The sequence below is a fragment of the Lissotriton vulgaris genome, unplaced genomic scaffold (genome assembly GCF_964263255.1).
Source record: "Lissotriton vulgaris unplaced genomic scaffold, aLisVul1.2 SCAFFOLD_1047, whole genome shotgun sequence".
In the NCBI taxonomy this organism is placed as follows: Eukaryota; Metazoa; Chordata; class Amphibia; order Caudata; family Salamandridae; genus Lissotriton; species Lissotriton vulgaris.
The window spans coordinates 657,501-682,140 of NW_028255054.1; the positions used below are offsets into that span (position 1 = coordinate 657,501).

At 43.0% G+C, this 24,640-nt stretch overlaps 1 protein-coding gene across 1 annotated transcript in view; it reads left to right on the forward strand.

The window, feature by feature from the left end:
• The window catches only part of PEX13 (peroxisomal biogenesis factor 13), a 145,268-nt gene that overhangs the window by 82,708 nt on the left and 37,920 nt on the right, over positions 1-24,640 (forward strand). The window contains exon 2 of the mRNA XM_086951844.1: positions 23,134-23,846. Within this exon, the coding sequence (XP_086807970.1) occupies positions 23,134-23,846 (713 nt within the window). The remainder of the gene's footprint in view (positions 1-23,133; positions 23,847-24,640) is intronic.

Sequence of the window (24,640 nt, forward strand, 5' to 3'; positions counted from 1 at the left end):
TTGTATGTGGTTTTGGGTGTGTGTGTGGTTGTGTTTGTGTGTGTGTGGTTGTGTGTGTGGTTGTGTTTGTGTGTGTGTGGTGTTTTGTGTGGTGTTGTGTGTGTGGTTGCTCTGTAAGGCTTTCGCGAGCGTCGCAGTACACCTTTCAGTGAGAGGCCTTGGGGTAGAGGTGTGCCAGAAAAAAACTCATAAACGCCAGATTGCAGCATAATGTGTACTAACATAGATCAGCCTAACAAACGTGTGTAAAAGACAATAAATAAAAAAATATTTGGCTAACAATTCGGTGGGTCGGATGGTGGTGTGTATGCCTGGTGGAAGCGTGCACTGACAAACGGTGGTATGTGTGCCTGGTGGAAGCATGTAAATATAGCTGGTGTTGTGTATGCCTGTTAAAACGTGCACTGGCAGCTGGCGGTGTGTGTCTGCCTGGTGAAAGTGTGCACAGACAGCTAGTAGTGTGTGTGCATGATGGAAGCATGCACTGACTGGTGATGATGGCTGGTGGTGTGTGTGTCTAGAGGAAGCATGCACTAATGGCTAGTGGTGTGTGTACCTGGTGGAAACGTGCACTGATGACTGGTGATGTGTGTGTGCCTGCCGGAATCGTGCACTGATGGCTGGTGGTGTGTATGCCTGGTGGAAGCGTGCACTGACGGTTGGTGTTGTGTGCCTGGCGAAAGTGTGCACTGATGGCTGGTGGTGTGTGTGAATGTTGGAAGTGTGCACTGATGGCTGTTGATGTGTATGCCTGGGGTGGAAGCGTGCACTGACAGTGCACACTTTCACCAGGCACACACCACCAACCAACGGCTGGTGGTGTGTGCCTGGTGAAAGTGGGCACTGACGGCTGGTGGTATGTGTACCTGGTGGAAGCGTGCACTGATAGCTGGTGGTGTGTGTTTGGTGAAATTGTGCATTGACGGTTGGTGGCGTGTGCCTGGTGAAAGTGTGCACTGACGGCTGGTGGTATATGTACCTGATGAAAGTGAGCACTGACTGCAGGTGGTGTATGCCTTGTGAAAGTGTGCACTGACGGCTGCTAATATGTGTGCCAAAGAGAAAGTTTTAAAGTGTGCAACGAAAAAAACAAGGTGTTTAATAGATCCTAGATGGAATACATCATTCCCTATCATTAAAGAAGGCAGGACTGGGGCGAAGGAGCCCCGAAAATACACTGCACAGTCTGCTTCACGTTGTGCAAAAAGACCAAAACATTAAATTTTTCGTAAAGAATTTTAAAAAAACAAGATAAGTGCCACCCACCACATTGTGCCAATCAGGAGAAACATTTCCTCTGCGGTTCCCAGCATGCACTGTGGTAGGATGGACTGCAGAGCACCTTCTAATCGATCAGAAGTAGTGGACCCTGAAATTGAGTACCTTAATAAGCCAGGCAGTTACCAAACGCTACCATTGAATGCTGGATTGAACAGTAGAGCTTAGGTTTGTGGCTGGAATCACCAATTGAGTTATGATCAGACCCAGTGAGACCCGGCCACTTAAAGCCCTGCCAGCACCTAAAAAACCCTGTACAGATTTAACACAGGTAAACTGAATGTGTAGCTGCCTCAAAACTATTCAAACAATAAGTATGCAAGCGCTAAGGGTTGATCTCTGTGGCTTGTGGCGCTCAAAAGTCCACACAAACATACAAATAATTGCTCATGCGCTTTCTAGTGAACCGGAAGCGCACTGACACTTGTTAAAGACAAACTTGGTGAAAGTATTATTTTAATTTCGAGGCCCTGTTTATATTTTTTTTACGTAGGTATGGAATGGTATTGTGAGTGCTCATTGAACATGTAATGTTACTATTTTTAAATAGCTGGACGAATGGACAGAAGCAGCAAAATATTCCAGATGGGCAGCACACTAAGCTAAGGATAGATTTTTAGCTTAAGTGCTTTCGGCCCTTCCCTTTATTAGATCGGCCACGGTAAAATAAGAAACCTCATAGTTTTTTCTATCCCACTTAAAGCCCTGGTGTTTGAAAATAACAATGGTCTGCGTCCGGGTCAGTCTGCTCGGGAGTGGGCTGACTAGTGACTGCCATTGACCTCCTACAGCGCCAACTTCTTTTCGAAACTCGGAAGCCACTTCCCCTCCCCTCTGAACACTAGAGAGTTCCAGGATGGCACGGGCGGCAATCGGCAATGCTTTGCTAGCATTTGATAGAGATCTTAAATCACCGTGTGAGTAGGAAGGCTCGGGGGTGGGGGCGGAGCTTTGTGGCGAGAGCTCCGAGACAATCTGCCCTCAACCAAGCCCACCCCCACCCCCCTAACCACTCACTCAAACAAAACAGAGGCTTCCGGGACCAAAAGGAAAAGCAAAGGGGGTTGGGGGGGGAGGGGGGTAGAGCTGCCAGTACTGCCATGTATACTACAGTAACGCTGGGTCAAAAGCTTCCAGCCACAGGAGTCTGTGACTTGTAAATGGCTGATAACCTGTGACCTCTCCTCGGCCCTGGGCCTGTTAACAGAGCCACAGAACAACAGACATCATTAGTGTTGGTGCAAAGCGCATTGCAGGCACAGTAATTCAAGCAAGTACTGGCACTCTGAATTGTGTGACAAAATATTTTGAGGGAATGCGATAATACCAAATATGCATTAGTGCTGAGTGACCCCTGGCAGGGCTGTGGTCTTGCCAGGCCCACTTACCTCCATATCCTGCTCCACTCACGGACCCTCCACATGCCGAAATGGTGAACTATAAGGTAGTGAAGCTCATTGCACTAAGCAGCATTGCCCCTCCCCCGGCCCACTTAAAGCCCGAGATAGCACTAGCAGAATGATGAGGGTGGCAGGAATCGGAGGGAAAGGGGTGGAGGGTGGCAGGAATCGGAGGGAAAGGGGTGAAGTGTCACTGGAAATACTGGTGTGAGAAATGGAAAGCATGTGAGAAATCAGATGGACGACAGCCGCAGAAACAAAGAGAGCCAGAGAGGAAGAGCAGAGTGAGGTAAAAGTGAGAGAAGAAGTAAGACTGCAAGAGCAAAATATAGAGATGCGAAAGGGATAATATTTAATTTTTCATCCTTGCACTGAGAACTGGGGGTAAAGCTGAAGACTGATCTAGGGGAGCTGCAGGGAAGAGTTATGGAGTCAGGAAGGCACAATTAACAGGTTAGGAAGGAATTTGAAAAGATAGAAAAAGGGAAAAATGCGTCCGTCTTGGCGCGGGGAGAGCCTCCTGTGTCTTTGACGTGGGAGTGCCGTGAATCGATCTCGGAGCGGGGTGGGGAGACCTAAAACAAGCATTGTCAGCCGCATAAAAAAACGGCCGCGAAATGAAGACTAGTGGGAGGGAAGCGCTGGCTCTCGGCATTGCGTGGGCAGGGGTCGCATTCCTTTGAAGTGTGAAACAGGCAGGCGGCTCGGGAAACAAATGGAAAGCACGGACACACATGCACTCTGCAAAATCCGCCTGGTTTAGCTTTCTGGTTTAACCCCAATAGGTCTCTCCGCAAGACCTAAAAAAAACAGTGTTTAAACTGCTGATGTAAGCATTCTTTCTGCAATGGTCAAAAACTTTATCAACTGACAAGTTAGTGAGATTGAAGCTCCAGATAGAAATAATTAAGGGCCTGACAAGTACATTAAGAACTTTAAAAAAAAAAAAAAAAAAGAATATGGCGCGCACTAAGCAGGATTGGGCAGATACAAACAATGTGCAATAGAGTTTCTTGCGAAAGCCCACACAGTCTACAATCGATAGTTGACCTTTGCTGGATCCATTTCAGCGTGCCATCCTTACTGGGATACCTGCCAAGTTTTACTTTTAAAGATTTATCCCTCATATGTGATGAACAGTAAGTAGTCCGATAAAGCTGAAGTACCATGCTCTGATACAAATTTATCACAGTCCAGGCGTGATTCTTTGCAAGTAAAGCCTCTTTATCCACAATAAATGAATGAATTTTTATCTTTCTGTTTAAAACGGAGCATATTCAATTAAAGACACCCCGGCTGCAGATCAATGCTTTCGAAACGCATTAAAATGTAGGATCTCCAAGCCCCAGCATTTTCAGAATGATTTATTTCGTATCAAGAGTCCTCTGCTAAGTTGCCAGGTTCAGATAAGGGCAGTAAATGTATGCATTTCAAAAATGACAATTGTGCCACTAAGGGCTGCCTTCAAGCGGATTTCTGCTTTGCCAATTGATTTAGGAATACTAAAGACGGACTTGCAAGTCTTAATTAAGAATAGATTCAATAATTTAGTCTTTTCCCTTGGTGATGGGCGAGCCACATGCAATGGTTGCTAATAAATTGTACAATGGCATCTCCTTTTCAGCTGATCAACTTTTCATATGCATGCCAACACTTTTCTTAAAACTTAGTTTACGTTGCTTTGAGCTCCAGTGATTTCAGAATCTGAAAATCTCAACACTGTTTGGTGAGTTTTGAAATCTTCTGCCCAGAGCAATTTCTTTGAGTTTCTGTTCGCCGACTGGGGGCTGTGCTCTTGCCTCCACTGAAAAGTAGCTGTAAGCTCCGTGCTCATGTTAAGCTTCTCTAAATCATAACTTGCTTTTGATCTATACAATTTTACATATCTTCGTATCCTCTGCATATTGGTATAGCTTTCAGATCTGCAATGTCATTTGTGAATGTATTGAAAATTATGTGGTCAAAAACAGTCAAAGTGGCACTCCATGTCCTAATAACTCTCAGCTACTTGTCACTGAGCCGCTTCATAATTTACTTTAAAAAATCTGACGTTCATCCAAGGCATTGTAACTTGTTCACAAGTTTTGTGTTTGGAAATGTTACAAAAGGGTCTTCAAGGGACCGGATGGCGGATGTGAATGATTTTCTCTTTCCGAGCCAAGATCTAGAGTTTTTTATTTTCATAATCCTTTTCTTTTATATGTGATTTTTATTTATGTTCACCCTAATATCAAGCTGATTAAGCGGTCAACTCGTGGTTGTGGAATATGACCACTGTCGAGTGATTGCACATGGGCTTTGGGATGCTGAACCACCCTTCCCAACACCTACATTCTTTATTTAGGGTGCTGCCAGCAACACTCCTGTAAATGATTTCTATATCATAGCCTGTATTCCATCCAGCCCCATTCCTTTTACCACCTGAAGGTTTACAATTTGTATCAATTTTTTTTCTTGTCAGTGTAGCGACCTACATTCCATTGTGAATGCACACAAATCTATGTATATATTTTCTTGGTATTTTGACAACATTGGTGCTGTACAATCTGCAAATCATACTACACAATATAAATAGTACAGGTGGTATAATGCAGTATCTTGCAGTGCAGTAAAATAAACAGCCAATGATTATGAACAAATGTAGGGAAACAGCCTTAACAACACCAGGCTTAAGCACGCGTGCTGTTTGCCCACAAGCAGGACAATGCTTGCCTTAACCACGCATATGTGTGGTTAGGGCAGCCTGTTTTCTACCTGTCTCAGCGAATGGGACAGAATCCAGAAGGCATGAAGCAGGAAGGACAAACAGAGATGTGGTGGGTAAGTTCGGCTGGGGTTTGAGGGCAGGTGGGGGTAGGTTTTAGAGGGTTGGGGCTGGTTTAGGGCTCAGGGAGGGGGCTGGTTTAGGGCTCAGGGAGGGGGCTGGGGTCGGAGTTGAGTTTTAGGGCTCAGGGCAGGGTACATGAAAGGGGCAGTTTTCAGGCCTAGGGGTCAGTTGGGCAGGGACCGGGAGGAGGTTGGGGCTGTTTTTATGGGGCGGAATCTGGTTTTAGGTGTTAAGGTGGGAGGCTGGGGTCGGGGGAGTTTTTAGAGGGCTGAGTTTTATGTCTCGGGCAGGAAATGGGCAGTTTTCAAGTCTAGGGGGCAGTTTTAAGCAATTAAGGCAGGCAAGAAAGGGACAGCGTTTAGGGCTGGTGCAGTTTTAAGTGCTCAGGGTGGGGGTGCAGGGGTTGGAGTAGCTTTTAGGGGCTAATGGGTTGGATTTTAAGGCTCAGGATAGGGGTTCAGGGTAGTTTATAGGGTTGGGGCGGGTAGGAAACACTGCAGCAGTGCCTAATTCTAGGGCTCATGGCAGCGGGGCATGAGTGTGATTCTTACCACGCATGTCCCTTTACCAATCATGTCTTTATCACTAAATTGCGTGGTAAAGACGCAGTCATGGTTGAGACCGCATGGTTCAGGCATGCGTTGTTCCATCACACAACCACAAATGTTATGTTTTCAGGATGGTGTTTGTTTGGGGGTGTACAAGTGAGGTCTCCTGGACACAGGCAATGTCTACATGTGCCAGTTATTAAGTAAAACAAAGCTATTCACAACTACGATGACCACTATATGCCCACACTCACCTTGTGTGACCGCATTAATTATGTGACTACTGAAGCCAGAAAAGGGTTATATATATCGGGGATGCTTGTAGGGTATTTGGAGGTCAGACAGGGGTCTCAGTCAGTAACTGAGGCTATTATTTCGCTAAGAAGTAGCACTTAAGGTGCTTTAGTGGGATTCTGCCTCATTTTGCACTCTTTCGCGAAACTTCTCCAGTAGAATGTCACAGCTATCTGAGATGGTGAGGCCCATGGACCACACCAGATGCTCCATAATCTCGAGCCAGTATCTAACAAGAGATGGACAGGTTCAAAATGTGTAAAAAAAATCTGCATCCAGTACAAGGTATCGGCAAACAAACTGCGTCTGTGCAATGAAAGTATCGATTGATCTGTGGAGAGTTAAATAAGCTCTATGCAATATGTAAAATTATATTAGTTTGAAGCGGGCATGGCGTGATGGTAGGGTAAACTAATAATGCCTGCCATTCTCTATTCGTACATTGGCGGCCAAAGTCACTATAGTGAATGCATAATAAGTTGATTAGAAAAGTTATGTAGCTTTAAAAAAAAAAGTTATTTCATTCTGGTCTTGTATATGTCTTATCACCTTTTTCTTCAGCCTCTCAACAAAACTCTTAATTTCTGCTTTTCAGTGACATAGATTTTCGATCATTGTTTAATTCCTTAAGTCTAGACGCTCTGCCTTACTTGTGTTTGAATTTACTGCTCCTTTTGCTTGGAAATTCACTGTTTGGTCACTCGACCACCCTATCTAGGCATCTGTTGTGCTATTCCCATTTGTAATGAGAAGGTCTGAATTTACCTCTTGTTAAGTGGGGTTGACGCTAGTTGCTTAAAGTGAGCCCCCTTTGGGGACTCAAAAATAAATCCCGACTGTTAGAAGCAGAGTGATGATTTTTAGGTCTCGACTATTCTACCCGCAGAGATAGGCGAGATTATAGTAGGCAGTTCAAAAACTCTACCAAACTTGCGGATCGCGTACAGTTCATATGAGCTATGCACGTGCACGCCATCGCCAGCCACGTCACACCACCATTTGTCTGTGCCTCGCATCAGACTTCAAAGACTGCCGCTCCCCCGCCCCTCAGCGTGCACATCGCGCACAACCATTTGTCTGTGCCTTGGCATCAAACTTCAAAGGATGCCGCTCCCCTGCCCACCCCCGCCACAGCAATGCCGAGATCTTGTTTTCCGCTGACCCTTTGTCCCCCACCTCTCACGTTCTTCTCTTCCTTGTTTCACTCGCCCCTTCCCTCACTCGCTTTTTATTGAATACAAGAACTTATTTCCCTCCCGGTGTGCCACGGCCTTCATAGCTCCACCTTTCTCTTTTTTCCCTTCTTTTCTGCTGCAGTTTCTCTTCCATTTGTCTCTCCTCTCCCCCTGTTTCACATCTTTATCTCCCCCTTCCCCCTGCCTTGGCATCTTTTTTCTCTCTCTCGATTCCACCATTTCTTTGTTTTCCATTGCCGACAGTTCACAGCATGGGCTGTCTACCCTAATAGTGATGCTCAGCTTTCCTGAAGTTCCATGGGTCAGGGCAGCCCGGGCTGCTGTTTAGACTGTTCCGTAAAGAAGATGCTTTCATTAAATAAATATATTAAAAAAGGAAAGAAAACAAATAAATACAGTTTTAAAGAAAGGTGCTTTAAGGTTTCGTGTGTAGGGAGTTTTTCATGTTCGCTAAACACGAGGGCTCGTGTGAAGCTTTCTTTCCACTAAATTCCTACACCCCTCGCCTTGAGCGCTTCATGTTGCTCCCCTCACCCCATTTGCTCTCTCTTCTTCGTGTGCTGCATTTTATGTCACTCGCCCAGACCTGCTCTCTGTTGCTCCTTCCTCTTGCCCAGTGCTTCTTTGTCCTTGGCTTTCTTTAGATTTTTCAGAAAAATTTCTCCCCAACCTCTGACCTGTTGCTCTACTGCACGTTGCTCTCCACGCCTGCTCATCATAAGGAGAAGTAACAGGAGGCAATCCATCCGTCAACAGACCTCATCTGCTAGCTGCCACGAGTACTACACATTTAGGGAATGTAGCTATCTCGTTCTTTTTTATGCAACTTCATGGATTCCACATTTTTCATGCTTTTATTTTTCGCAGTGCTGTTAGCTGTTGTTTCGACTAATGTTCACACATTCACATCAGTTTTTTCTTGAGAGAATGACCCACAAGCCCACACACACAACCCCCCCCACATCCCCCCACTCCCCCACACACCCACACCTCACACCCCCCCCACACACACTCCCGCACACAACCCCACATTATTACACTGCACTCAATGCAACATACACTCGTAATACCGCTCAGCGCCACAGAATTACACTCCACATAATTACACTGCACTCAATGCAGCATACACTCCTAATACCACTCAATGCCACATAATTACACGCCACACAATTACACTCTACTGAATACAACATACACTCTGCACAATACCACTCAGTGCCACATAATTATATGCTACATAATTACACTGCACTCAATGCAACATACACTCCAAATACCACTCAGTGCCACACAATTACACGCCACATAATTACATTGCACTCAATGCAACATACACTCCAAATCCCACTCAGTGCCACATAATTACACGCCACATATGACGATATGGCGGAAGCGCAGCGGACGAGCGCAGCGGGAGCGCCGACTTCGCGCCGAAGTCGCGCTTAAGTCCAGCCCGTCTGCGCCCGTCCGCGGCCGGGCGCGACCAGCGGCCATATACCCTGCCCAAACTCTCATTTACTCATCTGCCGATTTACACACTTTACGACAGGCAGTTCCTCTACCGCCTTATGCCATTAGGAAGGCCCAGGAGTGCGGCATTTTGACTATCCCAACCTCAAGGACCCCCAATCCTCTTTTCCCTACCCCTAATTCCGCACCCTCGTTTTCCACCCCCCTTTTGCCAGATACGCGTTCCCTAACCATTCTATACCTTAACACCCGTTCTATGGTGAAACACCAGCTGGAAATCCATCGCCTGCTCGAAGATAGTACCGTGGATATTCTTCTCCTCTCCGAGACCTGGCTTACAGATGATTCTGTACCCGATATTCTGGCCGCCATTCCTAATGGTTACTATATTATGCAAGCTAACCGCCATGGGGCTCAAGCTGGTGGTGGAGTTGCAGCCATCATTCGCAAAGAGCAAATTGTTTCCACCTTGGCTTGCACGCCTATCCCCAACACCCAAACCCTTGTCATTAAACTTCGCTCCACCAGGTCCTCCCTCACTTGCGTTCTTATGTATAGACCCCCTACTTACATGCCCTCCTTTCCACAAGTCGGGGACCTTGTCTCTCAAATTATTATTAATCATGCTAAAGTCATCATCATAGGTGACTTTAATTACTGGACCTCTGACCCTCGGGAAAGTCGACTGTCCGAGCAGTTCTCAGAAATCCTAATCAGCATGAACTGTCGTCAATTGATCTCTACGCCTACTCACTGTAAGGGCCACATATTAGATCAGGTCTGGACGGCAAATCTAGACATCTTGCCCCCATTGGTAACCCCCTGTTCATGGTCAGACCATTATTTTATTTCCTTTTCAGTAGACCTTTCCATCCCCCACCGCCCCCCTCTCCCTACCAACATCTCAGCCCGTAATTGGAAGAAAGCCAATTTAACTGAACTTCACTTTCTTTTGGCAGCTTCAGTCCCTCCGCCTCAGCTACCCATCAAGCCTTCATTCTCGAACAATGGCTGACGGCGGCCTCTAATTCAGTAGCCCCACTAAAAACTATAAAAGCTGTGCGCCCCCATGACGCCCAGCGATGGTTTACTGACCAGCTAAAACGGGATAAACTGGCTCTCCGCCAAGCTGAATGCCGATGGCGCCACAACTATGATCCCCTTCTCAAAATCGAATTCACGACCCTCTTAAAAAATTATAAATCCTCTATCCTAGAGGCTAAAACATCTTAATTCTCCCGCAAAATCTTGGAGTCGGCCTCCAAAGCAAAAGACATCTTCTCGATTGTCAATGAGCTCTCCCTCCCCGATCGTGTCACTCTTCCCCCCATGCCTACTCAGGCCTTGTGTGATGAGCTTAATGCTTTCTTTCAGGATAAAATCTCCACTATCAAAAATAATATCTCTCCACCCTCCTCGTCCCATTCCTTTTCATTACCCCCCAAAAATTCCCAGCAATTAGACGCATTTCCTCCTATCTCCATTACCGAGTTTCACAGCCTCCTGCACAAAGTCAGTTCCGGGTCTCCCAACGACTGCTGCCCCCCTCACATCCTCAAAGAATTTTTTTTGGCCTGCCCTGACCCTGCTTTGGCTCTTCTTAACACCTCTTTAGCCACAGGAGTAGTCCCAGACTCCTTCAAACAGGCAGTAGTGCTACCAATTCTAAAAAAAAGCCAACGCAGACCCCCTAGTTTTGAGTAACTATAGACCTATTTCTCTTCTTCCCTACCTGGGAAAGATCTTAGAGACTTATATGACTCGGTGTCTGAGTACTTTCATCGAGAGCTCTTCTTTTTTGGACCCTCAACAGGCTGGCTTCCGCCCTCTCCATTCCATTGAGGCGGTCATTGCGGCCGTCATGGATACCTTAAGAGCAGGGGCGGACAATAACATCTCTCAAGCCCTTGTCCTGTTAGATCTGTTGACGGCTTTTGACACGGTCGATCACTCTATATTGATCGACCGTGTCACTAATGCCGGCATTCAGGGCATTGCCCTTGATTGGGTCCGATCTTTCCTCGACGGGCGCTCTCAAGCAGTTCACCTCTCTACCTTTTCTGCCCCCCTGTCCTCCCTTTCCTGTGGTGTCCCTCAGGGCTCGGCTTTATCCCCCCTTCTTTTTAATTTATATATGCAACCCCTTATGGTTTCTCTTTGTTATTCCCCTGCTACTATCTATAATTATGCAGATGATCTGCAGCTGATCTTCCCTCTGGATACCTCTTCCTCTTCTTGCACCAATTTTCAAACCACCATGCTATACATCTCTGATTGGATGGCCCACAGCCAGCTCAAGTTAAATCCATCCAAGACGGAACTTGTCCTAGTGGGTGGACCTGCCAATCCGTGGAATGACAACTACTGGCCCCCCTCTCTCGGTGCCCCCCCCTGCCCTGTCAGCTCTGTGAAAAGCCTTGGAGTAGTCATCTCTGGTGATCTGTCTATGAAATCACAGATCTCGGCAGTAACATCATCCTGCTTTTTCCATCTGCGCAGGATTCGCAAGATCTGTCGATTCCTCACCAGAGAGGCACTCATTTTAGTCATCTTGGCTCTAGTCATCTCCAGGGTTGACTTTGCAAACATCCTATACGTGGGGATTCCCGCTTACCAGCTCCAGAGGCTCCAACTGATACAAAATCAGGCCGCCCGCTTGGTGTTCCACCAGCCCAAACACCAGCACGTCTCCCCACTGCTGAGGAGCCTCCACTGGCTTCCAGTGGCCAAACGGTGCACCTTTAAACTCGGATGCACTATTTTTAAAGCACTTTACGATTTGGCACCCGCTTTTATCTCCTCCAATTTAAAGCGGTATTTACCAACTCGTAACTTACGCTCCTCCGCCGACAATCTGTTGTGCATCCCCCATATCCACCGCAAGAAACATGGTGGTCTACGTTTCTCCTTTCTAGGCCCTTCCTTTTGGAATGCCCTTCCCCCCTCCTTTCGTCACTGCCCATCCTATGAGACTTTTCGCAAGACTTTAAAGACGTTTCTCTTTAAAGCTGCCTTCTAGTAACCATTGACCCTTGTCCGCTGTGTTTGTTATGAGCGCCAAGAAACCGTCTCGGTGAACGTGCGCGGTATAAGAATTTTTAACATAACATAACACATAATTGCACTGCACTCAATGCAATATACACTTCACACAATACCACTCTGCCACATAATTATATGCTACATAATTACACTGCGCTCAACGCAACATACACTCCAAATACCTCAGTACCACCTAATTGCACGCCACATAATTACACTGCACTCAAATGCAACATCCACTCCAAATACCACTCAGTGCCACATAATTACACAGCACATAATTACACTGCACTCAATGCAACATACACTCCAAATACCACTCAGTGCAAGATAATTACACGCCACACAATTACACTCTACTGAATGCAACACACTCCACACAATACCACTCAGTGCCACATAATTACACCTCATACTTACACTCTACTAAGTGCAACATAAATACACTCTATCTGTCTATATCTATCGCCCTCACTCTATCTGTCTATCTATCGTGCTCACTCGATCGCCCTCACTCTATCTATCGATCGCCCTCACTCTATCTATCATTCTATCTATCGCACTCACTCTATCTATCGCATCACCACAGTATCACGCAGCATTCAGGGGCACCACAACATCCCTATGCGCTACCACAGCATCACTGAACGCCACAGCATCACTTTCCGACACCAAAACATCACTCAGCGCAACCACAGCATCAATCTGTGCAACCATTCAACAACAACTGGTTCAAATATGTTCTCTTAATGTTTCAAGCTTTATTACAAATGTCACAAAAAGATGTTAATATTTCACTACTGTTCCTGGATTTTCGTCACAATATGATACAGTGAACAGAATCTTCACAAAAGTTATTTACAAACGTTTAAGCTATTGTTTTTATAAATTACAATAACTTTTATTTAAGTATTAATTATTTTAAAAAATTAAAACTATTCTATTTGTAATATCAATACATCTAAGTCACGTAAATACAACACATATTGCATTACAAATGCTATAGGTGTCACATTTGCAGAAGTTAAAACTATTGGCATTGTAAATGATAAAGCTATTAAATTCGCCATTTTCAAAACCAACACATAAATAAAAAAATTGTCATTTACAATACCAATAGCTCAAACTTTCCTAATGCGAGACCTATTGCATTTCAAATGCTTGTTGTCAGTTGTGGGCAAGTCAGTCCTTAATGATCAATAACCCTATGTTGTTTGATATTTTCTGAAAAAGTCAACTTTTTTTTATTCCGTTTACCCTCCTTTGAAAGTTGCCCAAATATTAAAAAAATCATTTTTCATACATTTTATCACGTGTAACATATATTACAATTCAAAACTTTTTACAAAATACACCACAATACCAAAAAACATTTTACCAAACAAAAACACTTTATGACTCTGGGTCAATATACCATTAATGGACAACATCAAAACGACTCACTCACAGTCAATATATATAACACATAACCAAGTGATCTATTTTTATTTAACAATTTTTAACATTGGTTTTTCACTCTGAAAAACCAAAAAACAGTATGAATTCTTACAGAGAACAATTTCTGCACTGCGCCAATTTATGGACACGTTTTCACAATTCATCTAACCGGGCAGAAAAAATCATATCATTAAGTCACACTTGTTTTTCATAACACAACAAAAAGGTAGACACGTTCCGAACTCCATTAGTTGTTGACTGGGGGTTCTCTTCAGGACCAAACACTAGAAAAACCAAAATAAATACAAAAGATTTAGGAGCATGTTCTTCTGTATACAAACTGTTTAATGCACTAGACCTTAAATACCCTTGAGGCAACAAGTTCCAATGCAACTTTCTTACCTATTTTGCAGAAATCAGCCGATTTCGCATTCAGACTCAATCAATTCCTGTCTTAAATTTTCTGAAATAAAGAAGAAAAAAACATCTAAGGAAAGCTTTGATCTTTCATCCCCAGCTGACTCTCTCCCTAAGTTTTGTTCCACTCTTGTTTTCATTTCCCAGTGGATGAGCTTCAATCACTTGAACCTCAATCCCGATAAGACAGAGCTCGTCCTCACCGGTGGTTCGTCTAACCCCTGGTCCTCAGCTCACTGGCCCCTTTCTTTTGGCCCTCCCCCCTCCCCTGTTTCCTCTGTCCGGACTTTGGGCATCAAGATCAGCAATGATCTGTCCATGCATGCCCAAATCAGTTCCGTCGTGTCCTTGTTTTTCTTCCCTCCGTTTAATCCGTAAGATCTCCCGGTTCTTTTCTGTGGATGCTCTCAAAACCATTATCACGGCCCTCATCACATCCCGCCTGGATTATGGAAACGGCTTGTACGTAGGTATTCCTGCCTACGAAACTCGCCGTCTCCAGGCCATCCAAAACCAGGCCTTATCCTTAGTCTCCCCAAATTCTCCCACATCACCCCTGCCCTCAAATCCCTCCATTGGCTCCCGGTTCATTTCAGGTCTCATTTCAAACTAGCTTGCTTGGCCTTTCGGGCGCACGCTCGCTCTGCCCTGCTTTTCATCAACTCACTTATCTCTTCCCACGCCCCCAGCCGTACCCTCCGCTCTTCTTCACTTTCTCTCCTTCACGTCCCCCGCTTCCGCAAATCCCGCACCGGGGGCATCCGCTTCTCTGTGCTGGCCCCCCAGATTTGGAACAATCTCCCTCTCTCCATTCGCTCTATCCCTATTTTTTCTCACTTTCGTAAAGCTCTTAAAACTTTTTTTTTCCTTCAGGCATTCCCCGGCTAATCTTCTTGGGTTTCCTCTGTAGTTTCTGATGTGCTCCTCAGCGCCAGGAAGCCGCTTGGCCGCAGTGCGCTTTAGAAATTTCTTTTTCATTTCATTTCAGCTTTACAGTCATGTCGTGCAAGCAGCAACACACTCGGTGACTAAGCTACTTACTTAGTGTAAGAAGAGCCTGTCTAGCTTCATGGTGGTTTGAGGAAACGCTTTTGGAGGGAGGGGTTTTCCTGAAATGCAATGAGGACAATATAAAAACAAGTGAAGCAAGGACGGCTTAACTGATGGTTAAATATCAGTGTGGAGAATTCGCTCATACCTTAAATAGTTTTTCTTCGGTTCATGAGGTGTATGCAGCCTCCTAACGGGATCAATTTCCCTACAAAAAACGATGTTTGGTGTTCAGATGAGTGCAGTGATTCGATGGCTAAAGGCCCTCCTAGAGCAGCGCATGCTCGCTGCCTAGGGGAGACATAAAAAGCATTCTCAAAGTCAAAAGCATTGCATCACATCAATGAAAAGTGAGACCTAATGGCTTTGCCAATTCTGGTTTTAAGTAGCATATCATAGGAGATCTAAATTAACAAATATATCTGATATCAAATTTAGGCACTAAGAAGGCATGGTAAGTCAGGCTAAATCAGTCTACATAAAAAGGACTAGTACTAAAACTTCTAATATAAGCAGCTGAAAGAAAGTACTAAAATAATTCTATATGCATAGGTGTCTTTTTGTTCTCTTTTCTACTAATAATGTTTCTTAACTTCATTACCTTTGCCAAAAAAATGCTTTACTCGCTCTTAAATTGGAGCAATTGTTGTGCTTTGGATCTGATACATTGCAAGTTATTCTGTAATGTATGGAATCCAGGATCTATCAAAGAGATTGGATAAAGGACACAGTTAGAATGTAATATAGGAACACTACCTAGCTGCATAGTGAAAACCTGCCTCATTAGAGTAAATTGGGCACAACCTAGCTGAAATGGCCAGCACAGGCAGCTTGTTTCTACCTAGTCAGATTACTACTGTAAAGCGTAATATGGTGAATTTACTGTGTGGAGATAGTAAAGAACTCTCTGTACACAAAGGTCAGTACAGTTACTAAAGAATGAACAGTAACCTTTCCATACCGGCATAGAGTTCTGGTATCAATATGACAGGTTTGCTTGATGAAAGCGGGTATGCTGCTGCACTTTTTCTATCGGTTTCTAAATATTTGGTTGGTTCTGAACTAGAGAACTGAACTCATTTACTTTTCACCACCTCTAGCCTCATCTTCAAAGATAGCTCAGGATTTGCAGTTTATAAGATTCAATTGCATTTGACTCAGGGTGGACTGTGAGTTCCCGATTGTGAGCTCTGTTAACTGCACAGACTAAGTGAGATGGATGTCAGCTGAACAAACACACAAGACATCAGTCTGGAACGGGATCTGTGACTTCAGTCACTAATAGAGGCGCTGCTGTGGGACTTGCACCTTGACCAACCCCTCCCTTATTGGTCGAGGTAGCATGTCACTGCTAGTCTTGGTGACTGACGAGAATTGAAACATCTTTAGCATATGCACCCAGCATTCCCTTGTGATGAGCATATTGAGCCATGGGGCATGGCACATGGCACATAATGGACAATATGTACCAATGTGGGTGTATTCAGTGTTGGCGATCTGTGTTACTCAGGGATCCAGCACGCATTTGATTAATTTACACAAATCTACAGAATTCCCAAAGAAGATTATAAGATGTGGGGTGGGCTGATATTAGGCAATTGGACTTGTGATAAATAAATGCATGGAGTGCTGCAGACACTATTGATCCTGGGCACTGGTAGAAAAGTGATCTCACTCTACCACATCACTCTGTATTATATGTGCCTCTAACAGGACTCCTGGTTTTTGCCTTGCTTAATCATACATGCAGTATGTTACTACAAGGGCATGTGCTCTCTCCATCTCCTAAGAGGCCATTTGTCGCTAATGAGGGGTGAGTTATCTTAAACCAGGCTTGAGGAATATTATTTACACCTACCTTTTCACCGGAGTGTGCTGCCACCACTAAGTTTGCAGAGTAACACCAATCACTTTTATAAGTTGAAATAAAGCGTGACTTGGATGTTGCTCTATTTTTAATGTGTGTTCATAGTTACAGTGGTGTGGAATTTAATGAAATATCTACTTGTCCATGGGGCAGACTGCTTAATAAATGTACTTGTCCTGTAATTAAATCCACTTGTCCCCTTTGTGCCATGTAATGCGGCAACAAATTACGCAGCAATCGCATTATTTAAGAGTTCTGATATAGCCTCTATGATTATTCCAGGGTTCATACCATAATAGTGATTGAATACTAGCAATTCCCTTATGCTGCTATGTTTCTGCAGGTATACATACTGGGGCTGAAGGTAGTGGTAAGCAATAGTTCCAGGGTTGGAATGCACTTTTTAGTCTGTGCAAACCTACTAACATGCATGTTTTAAGGGTTGTCACCAATTCTTCTCTAATCATTTCCCATACTGAGAACGGTTGGAAATTTACTACTAACAGTGGCAGACTTAAAACTTCTTCCAGGGTTGGGTAAAAAGTGGTTGGAGGAAAAGTTTGAAAACGTTCAGATTTTTACATAAGCAAATCTCCACCTGCATATTTGCTCATGCTAAAATGCAGTTCATAAATATTTTCTGGGAGTACTATTCCTTGGCCTACTTCTGTAAATTCTTGTGAATTCATGTAAACTGTACATATGCACTTAATGCAGGGATATAAACCATGGATGCACTTTTGAGACTTTCTTTAATAATTGGGCCTCTAATTAGGCCTGGCGTTAACCATGACCTTTTGTTTTGTTTTTTATTCTGTCTCTCTCCGTCTGTCTACCAGCTGGCGTCACTGTAAGTGACAGTATTTTGCTCTTTTAGAAGAAACATATTGGCACACAAAGTAGTTTTGTTCAGTGCCCAGAACCGCTGTGGCAATGTATGCTGAGACCAACGGTTGTTTTGCTTTTGCCAATGCTTGTTAGAATGGTGAGGACCCAGCAGCTCCCACACTGTTAAAGTTTTACAAAAACCATGCCTAAATTTCAGACCCAATAGCTTTGCCAGTGCTTGTTTGTTCTTGTTTTCCATATTCGTATTTAAACTGGTTACACTAATATTCCATTCTGAATATTTTTGGGAAATACTAACATACATCAACATGTTACTAAATGATGCTGCAAAAGATACGCTCCCTAAAATCTTACAGTAGTTTAACTAAATGTTTTCTTTTCTTACATGCATTTTGTTGTGAACGTTTTATTTTGAAAGCAAAGAATCATCACTCTTGCTTTCCAGCTTCTGCAAATATTTGCATATAATCAGAGAGCATTCTAGGTGCATTATACAGAGCCTCATAATATTAAACTTTTAAAATGTGTGTACACTTTTATATTGGAACCACTGTCAGTAGTGCAGGCTGAGCTTAAAACATTTACTTTTTAAAGGCTTTGCGTTAATGAACCATAAATACAAGTTTGAACAGCAGTAACACACATATTACATATAACACACGCTTTACCTTAATTGTAGAGAATGCCCTTCCCTGAGCCGCAATGTGGTACTGTAAACTGTCAGCCAAAGGGTTTGTGGTGCAGGGGATTGGGCCTACTTGTCCCAAGGACAAAATGCACATTAAAACTTGTTGCCCTTGACCCCAAACAATATGTCCCGGGTGTCGGGCTATAGGATTTCCACATCCCTGATAGTTACTTTATAGAATAACCTTGCTACCAGATACTAAGCGAGAATCTTGTCTGTTTTTTGTTTGTTTACATCAATTAATGATGTGTGTTGCCTTGAAATCAAAAAACAAATATAGCGACATAAAAACGATTAGGGGGACATACAGTTCTTGATGAAACCTTGTGACCTTTTGGGCATCAAGGAAGGCTGAAACATGCTGACTGAATACAATGGTGGGATAATTTCCCTCTCCATCCACGTGTACAGGTATGAATCTTGTCTGGGGAAAATCAGAAAGCAAAAAGTTATTTTTTTCCCGAGCCAATTATACTTCCAAAAACCCCCAAAAACAATTTTAGATCCCACATAAAGAGTTCTCCCACTAGAATGGCCGAGCTCATCCTGACAAAAAGAATGTTGGGCTAAAGAGCTTGAATATGAAGCATGGCACTACTAGTGTGTAAGGGATATTCTTTCAAAATGAAAAAAGTTGGGGGATCCATACATAACATAAAGAAGAAAGCACGGAGGCAACAAAAAGCACAAAGGCTAAGCAAAAAGATCTATCCGGACTCTTCATTGACGTTTATCAAATCTTTAATAGTTGCTTGAACCACAAAAGCATAGTCTGTGATAACTCAAATTGATGATGGTAATTTTCAGGTTTGTAAAATCAAATCCATTTCTTGATCGTCAAATTCAAAAAGCGATAGAATGTTCACTATGATTGGTGGAACATCTACAATTACATCATCTCAATACGAAGTGCACAGTAAGCACATTTCACAGTGTGCGGTGTCTCTCAACCCGCCGCCGGAATAATAGCTATTATTTGAGTTAACACGGACTTCGCAAATTATCTGTGTACATTCCAGAGTACATCCCAGAGCGCATCCTAGAGTGCAGTACAGTTTATTATTGCCCTGAGGAAGCCCTATTCAGGGTGAAACGCGTTGGCTGCACCTGCACTGCATTATGCTTTTGCGGTTCAAGCAACTATTAAAGGATATGATAAGTCATTGAAGAGTCCGGACAGATCTTTTTGCTTAGCATTTGTGCTTTTTGATTTTTATTGCCTCTCTGTGTGTATAGTCCGGTAGTGCAGCATTAATTATCCCTTGTTGCTATTTCCTTTTTTTTCTCTGGGATCCATACATTGCCAAAAAACATTACGCCAGGATGCCACAGTTACTCCAGTCCTAAGTCATTAAAGAATATGTTCTCAAACTAAAATATTGTACCGTGCAATGTGTGCCAATATGTTATGCAGTTTGCTGCCTGTTACCCAGGACACAGCAATTCCACAATTTTCTCTTTCGTGTAGCTGTTTTGTACTCTCCTGCCTGCATTGCTGAATCCTACATTTCCAGAAAAGCCTCCACCAATTTGACTACACTTGCTTCTGATTTTCACTTGGGAGAATGTTCAAGATGCAGGGAGCGATAGCAACCAGCATTCAGCGACCCCCAGACAACAGATCAGAACAGGTGAATAAAAGCAATGGAATGTATTGTGGAAGCAGAAGCCCTCATTACAATACAATTTTCATAGACCTAATATAATTTAAAAAATATAATTTTGAATAATATCGTTTGAATAATTTTTGAAGAGGTTGAATTGAATTTGATTGTTGTCACCTTGGTGATTTGTTTCTCCAATTAAGAATCAGTACAGGCAAGGATTGTGTTACATCTCAGTGCCTAGCAGCGCTACTCTAAGCACAAAGCTTCCATGTTAAACAACAATAGATGTTGTAGCACCCAGTATAATGTGCTGCATTGCTAAATACCCAAAGGCGAGACCTATTGGCTATGCCAATGCTTGTTTCAGATTCTGAGCGACTCGGTAGCAAATTGCAGCTGCTGAGCCTGGTAAAATAGAAAAGATAATAATTTAGAAAAAAACACTTCAGGAAGGGGCGGGAGAGAAGGGGAAGATCGGGTGCGGAAGTTATTGCTACCAAATGGCAAAAGTAACAGAGAGCCAAAGGAAAACCATCATGTGAGAAGTAAGCAAATGAGATTGGCAAGGTAATATATCAGTACTGTCCACAACCAGTCTAAAAGGATATGCCATAACTCCGCTTCCTGTGTGGGGGTAATATTTTTTACAATTTGTGGGGTTATCATGCTGCCTCCTGATTTTTATATTCAGAGCTCTTAGAATGTAATGCACAAATGGCCCCAATACCTAATTTGCTGTAGATAATTTTAGGGTTCAGGTATTCCTGACAGATAACTGTTTGGAAAACTATAGTGTGTAACAGCCATGTTTCTGAAATGAATGGAAAACCAATGTCTTTTTGTGAATCGATTTACACTTCACACAATATGGAATGACAACATTCAACAAACAAAAGGGACGGGAGGGCTAATATCATGAACATAGCACACCTAACACACATTTGCCTGCAGTTTTCCTCAAGCTGTAGGATGTATGCATAGTGTAGTATTTCCCCACTGTAAAACAGCTAATGGATGGCAAATTATTTCATTTAAAGACAATGGTATGCTTCTATGGGATAAGCGTGCCTGCTGAAAGCTAGTGCCAAATTTCCAGATGCAACCATTTCAAGATACCCAAAATAATGCAATTTCTAAATCGTTTGTGCCAGCGATGTTAATATTTCTCACTGACACCAGTCCATTTAAGTGAAGCCCTGTTTTTCCTTTAAAGTAAATTTTGTCTGAGAAGTGAAACCAAAACTCATCATCCTTCCTTTAATGTACTATTAAAGTCTAATACCACTCTACTCATGACAGCAGACCCACAGCCTAATTTACAGTCTAACCCACTTGAGGACCTCTGTTGGCAGACAGTAGAATTGCAGTCTGTAGTCTAAATGACATGACAAGTGAGGACACGGTAAACGAGCATTAGCAAAGTCCGCTTACCCATGACGCATTGCAGCAAGCACTAATTATGAAATGTATTTTGTATCTGTCCAATGAAATACTTACTACCATTTTGTGGCCACCTTCAGTGTGAATATTGGGACTGTTACTCATGGTCTCCTTAATCATCGGCTGTTGCCTCATGTGTATTATCCTTGTAAGTAGCAGTCATTTTATTTAAGTAAACACATTTGTTCATTCAGGATTTAGTTTTGTCTACAGTGCCACCAAAGTAAGAATGTTAAGAGCATTTAGATTATCTATCTTATATAAGAGGTCTGCTAAAATAGAACAGTAAAGGAGTGTTGCTATTTTCACAGTTCATTGTTGTGGACCCAACATGTTTGGCAATGAAAGGAGCTGGATATTCCTGTACTAGTATTGATTTTGTGGCTAGAGCCAGGTCTTGTTTTCTAATACAGGTTACCTTTGTGGTGGAGAAGGTTCCCACTCTTTCACTAACCAATTTCCTGACACGAGCAGTCGTACAATAATTCTGCTAGATGGAGGCGGTTTCGTAATGCCCATGCCATTTTCTGGCCAAATACTGCTGTCTCTACTGTTGTTGTTCCCCAATTTAACTCAAGCAGATAAAAGGCCAGTCGTAGGATGGTCGCACTAATCAGAAGCCCAGTACACTGCCCATAACATTTGAACAAGGTGCATCATTGTTACCTGTAGAGAGATTACTATTTTATATTCCTACATCTAATAGTTAGGTTTGCTTGCACCCAATAGTATCTGCTGCCACTTCATAATGTCAGTAAAGTCTCCTTAAATTCTGGAAAAGCAATGGCCTCTTTTCAAGTCATGTGGCGATCCCTGAATAGCTTTATGAGTTTACTTTTATGCAGCATTTGCCAGTTCTTTAAAACCAATTAAACCAGTGTGAAGCTGCAAATTATTTCGCTCACTGCTTCTGGGAGCTACATTGTTTTTCAAGGAGCCACAATGATCTCTCCACCGAAGCGGGTATTAAAAACCACATGTTAAAAAAAGGAGTATCCATTACAGTTTACCAAGCAGCAAATTTCCATCCTCTTAAACAGCATATTCTTTTGTTGCTAATGGTGATTAGAAGACTCAAAACAGCTGCATTAATTACCTTCTCTGGTTATCACCCGAAGCTAATCATCTACAATATTGTCTGGGGTTGTAAGTGAATTTTACTCCACCAGAAAAATACATCCCATTGAGACAAAAATGGTTGAATGTGCCAGTGTAGGTTACAACCAGCTAGAATCTCAAGCTTGTCCAGCGAAGAAGTGACACTTCTTCACTGGACTTCGTTTCATCACAAATATTGTATGTGGCTACGCCGGTGCATAATTGAAGCTGACTAGACATACCTACGGGCTTTTATAGTATGCCACTGTTAGTGCAACCTTGTAAAGGCTATGCTGTATGTAAATCAAGTGTACATCTCTCTGAAAGGTGTGACCCTCCCCAACTCCACCTTTAAGTAATGAAGTAAATTCAGTAACTATTGTGACTTCATGGTTTCTTCTTCCAAATGCGATTTCCAATAATGTTGCTTCTTTCCTCGTCATTAGTCAGTCATTCGGTGTTGTAATTCCTTTATGTTGCAGAGATATGTCCTAGATTTGCTTAGCATTGTGTTTTGAAAGTAGCATTAACTTCAGGTAGCTGCAGAGATTGAGCATGTATGGTTTGTACATAGCTTGTTTTTTATGTACCATTAATACTGACAAGTGGTTCTCTTGCACTCTAGATCTGCAGACCTGCGAACAAATGCTTCTGTTCTGACCAGACCTTCACAACCTATACTAACCCGTGTGCCGCCACCTGTCATGCCAAGACCAACTCAACAGATTGGAAACAGCAGCCTCAGCGGGTTTAGACCGTCTTACAACTCCTTTTCTCCCAGCTATGGTTCATATGGCGGCAGCTCACTTTATGGAGGCTACAGTCCATTCAGCTATGGCTATGGTGGCATGAGTGGGATGAACTATAACCGGTTCCGAACTGATGATATTCAGCCAAGCCAGTTTGTCCGTCAGGCTGAAGAAAGCAGTAGAGGTGCTTTTCAGTCCATCGAAAGCATTGTGCATGCTTTTTCCTCCGTAAGTATGATGATGGATGCAACATTTTCTGCCGTCTATAACAGCTTCCGGGCAGTTCTGGATGTAGCCAACCATTTCTCCAGGCTAAAAATACACTTTTCTAAAGTGTTTTCAGTTTTTGCTTTGGTTAGAACTCTGCAGTATTTTTACAGACGACTGCAGCGACTCCTGGGTCTAAGGAAGGACAGTGAAAATGAGGATCTCTGGACAGAAAGTGCCGGTTCAGTAGCAGTCCTTGGACCAGAGCATGGAGTCTCCAATTCAGCTAAATCATGGCCTATTTTCCTCTTCTTTGCTGTTATTCTCGGAGGACCTTACCTCATCTGGAAGTTGCTATCCACATGTACTGCTGAAGAGAACGGTAAGCCAATAGGAAGCCATGTGGCATTTGTTTTAATCGTCAAACATTTGAAGAGCTGGCAATAAAGCAGAATTCATTGACTGAAACTGCTTAACCCATAAGTGGTCCTTGAATATTGGTTGTATATTTTTGTTCCATTGAAATAGCATTCAAATTATAATGTATGTTCAGAAAAAGTTATTCGAGGGTAGATAATGCTTGCAGCAGTTCATGTATTGTCTTTTCATTAGTGCAGCCGTTCCTCTTATTTAAGCTCTGGTTGGTAGCAAATGCGTCAAATCTCTGCTGACACTATATACAATATAAAACAATAAATATTCCTCAAACTGTTTTATTTGCTTCAGTGACTGTCTTAACTAAAATCTCTTTTTTAGATCAAATGTATATCATTTAGCAACCCCTACATATAGTCTGAAACTTGGATTGCGTGGAGAAGAGTAGACGGGGGATCACATTTCTCCTTTTTAGAGGGCTTATATTTTAAAGAAAAATCTACGGTGGATAGAGAATTTTGCAAAGTTAAACACTCATGATACCTATTTTCAGGATAAAAAACTTGTGCCAAAACAGTTCAGTTAGAAAATAATTTACTTTTGAACAATGCTCTTCTAGGTAGGTTAATACTGTAGGAGGCTTGCAGGATGTTGGCCCTTTGCTTACAGTAAAGCATGCATACTTCACTCATGCCCGGGATAGTAATGTACAGGAACACCTTAAGTGTTTGTAAAATACAACTTTGTGTAAACTCTGCCTCTCATAAATTATACTTATTTTTCACTACCTTTGTGAATAGG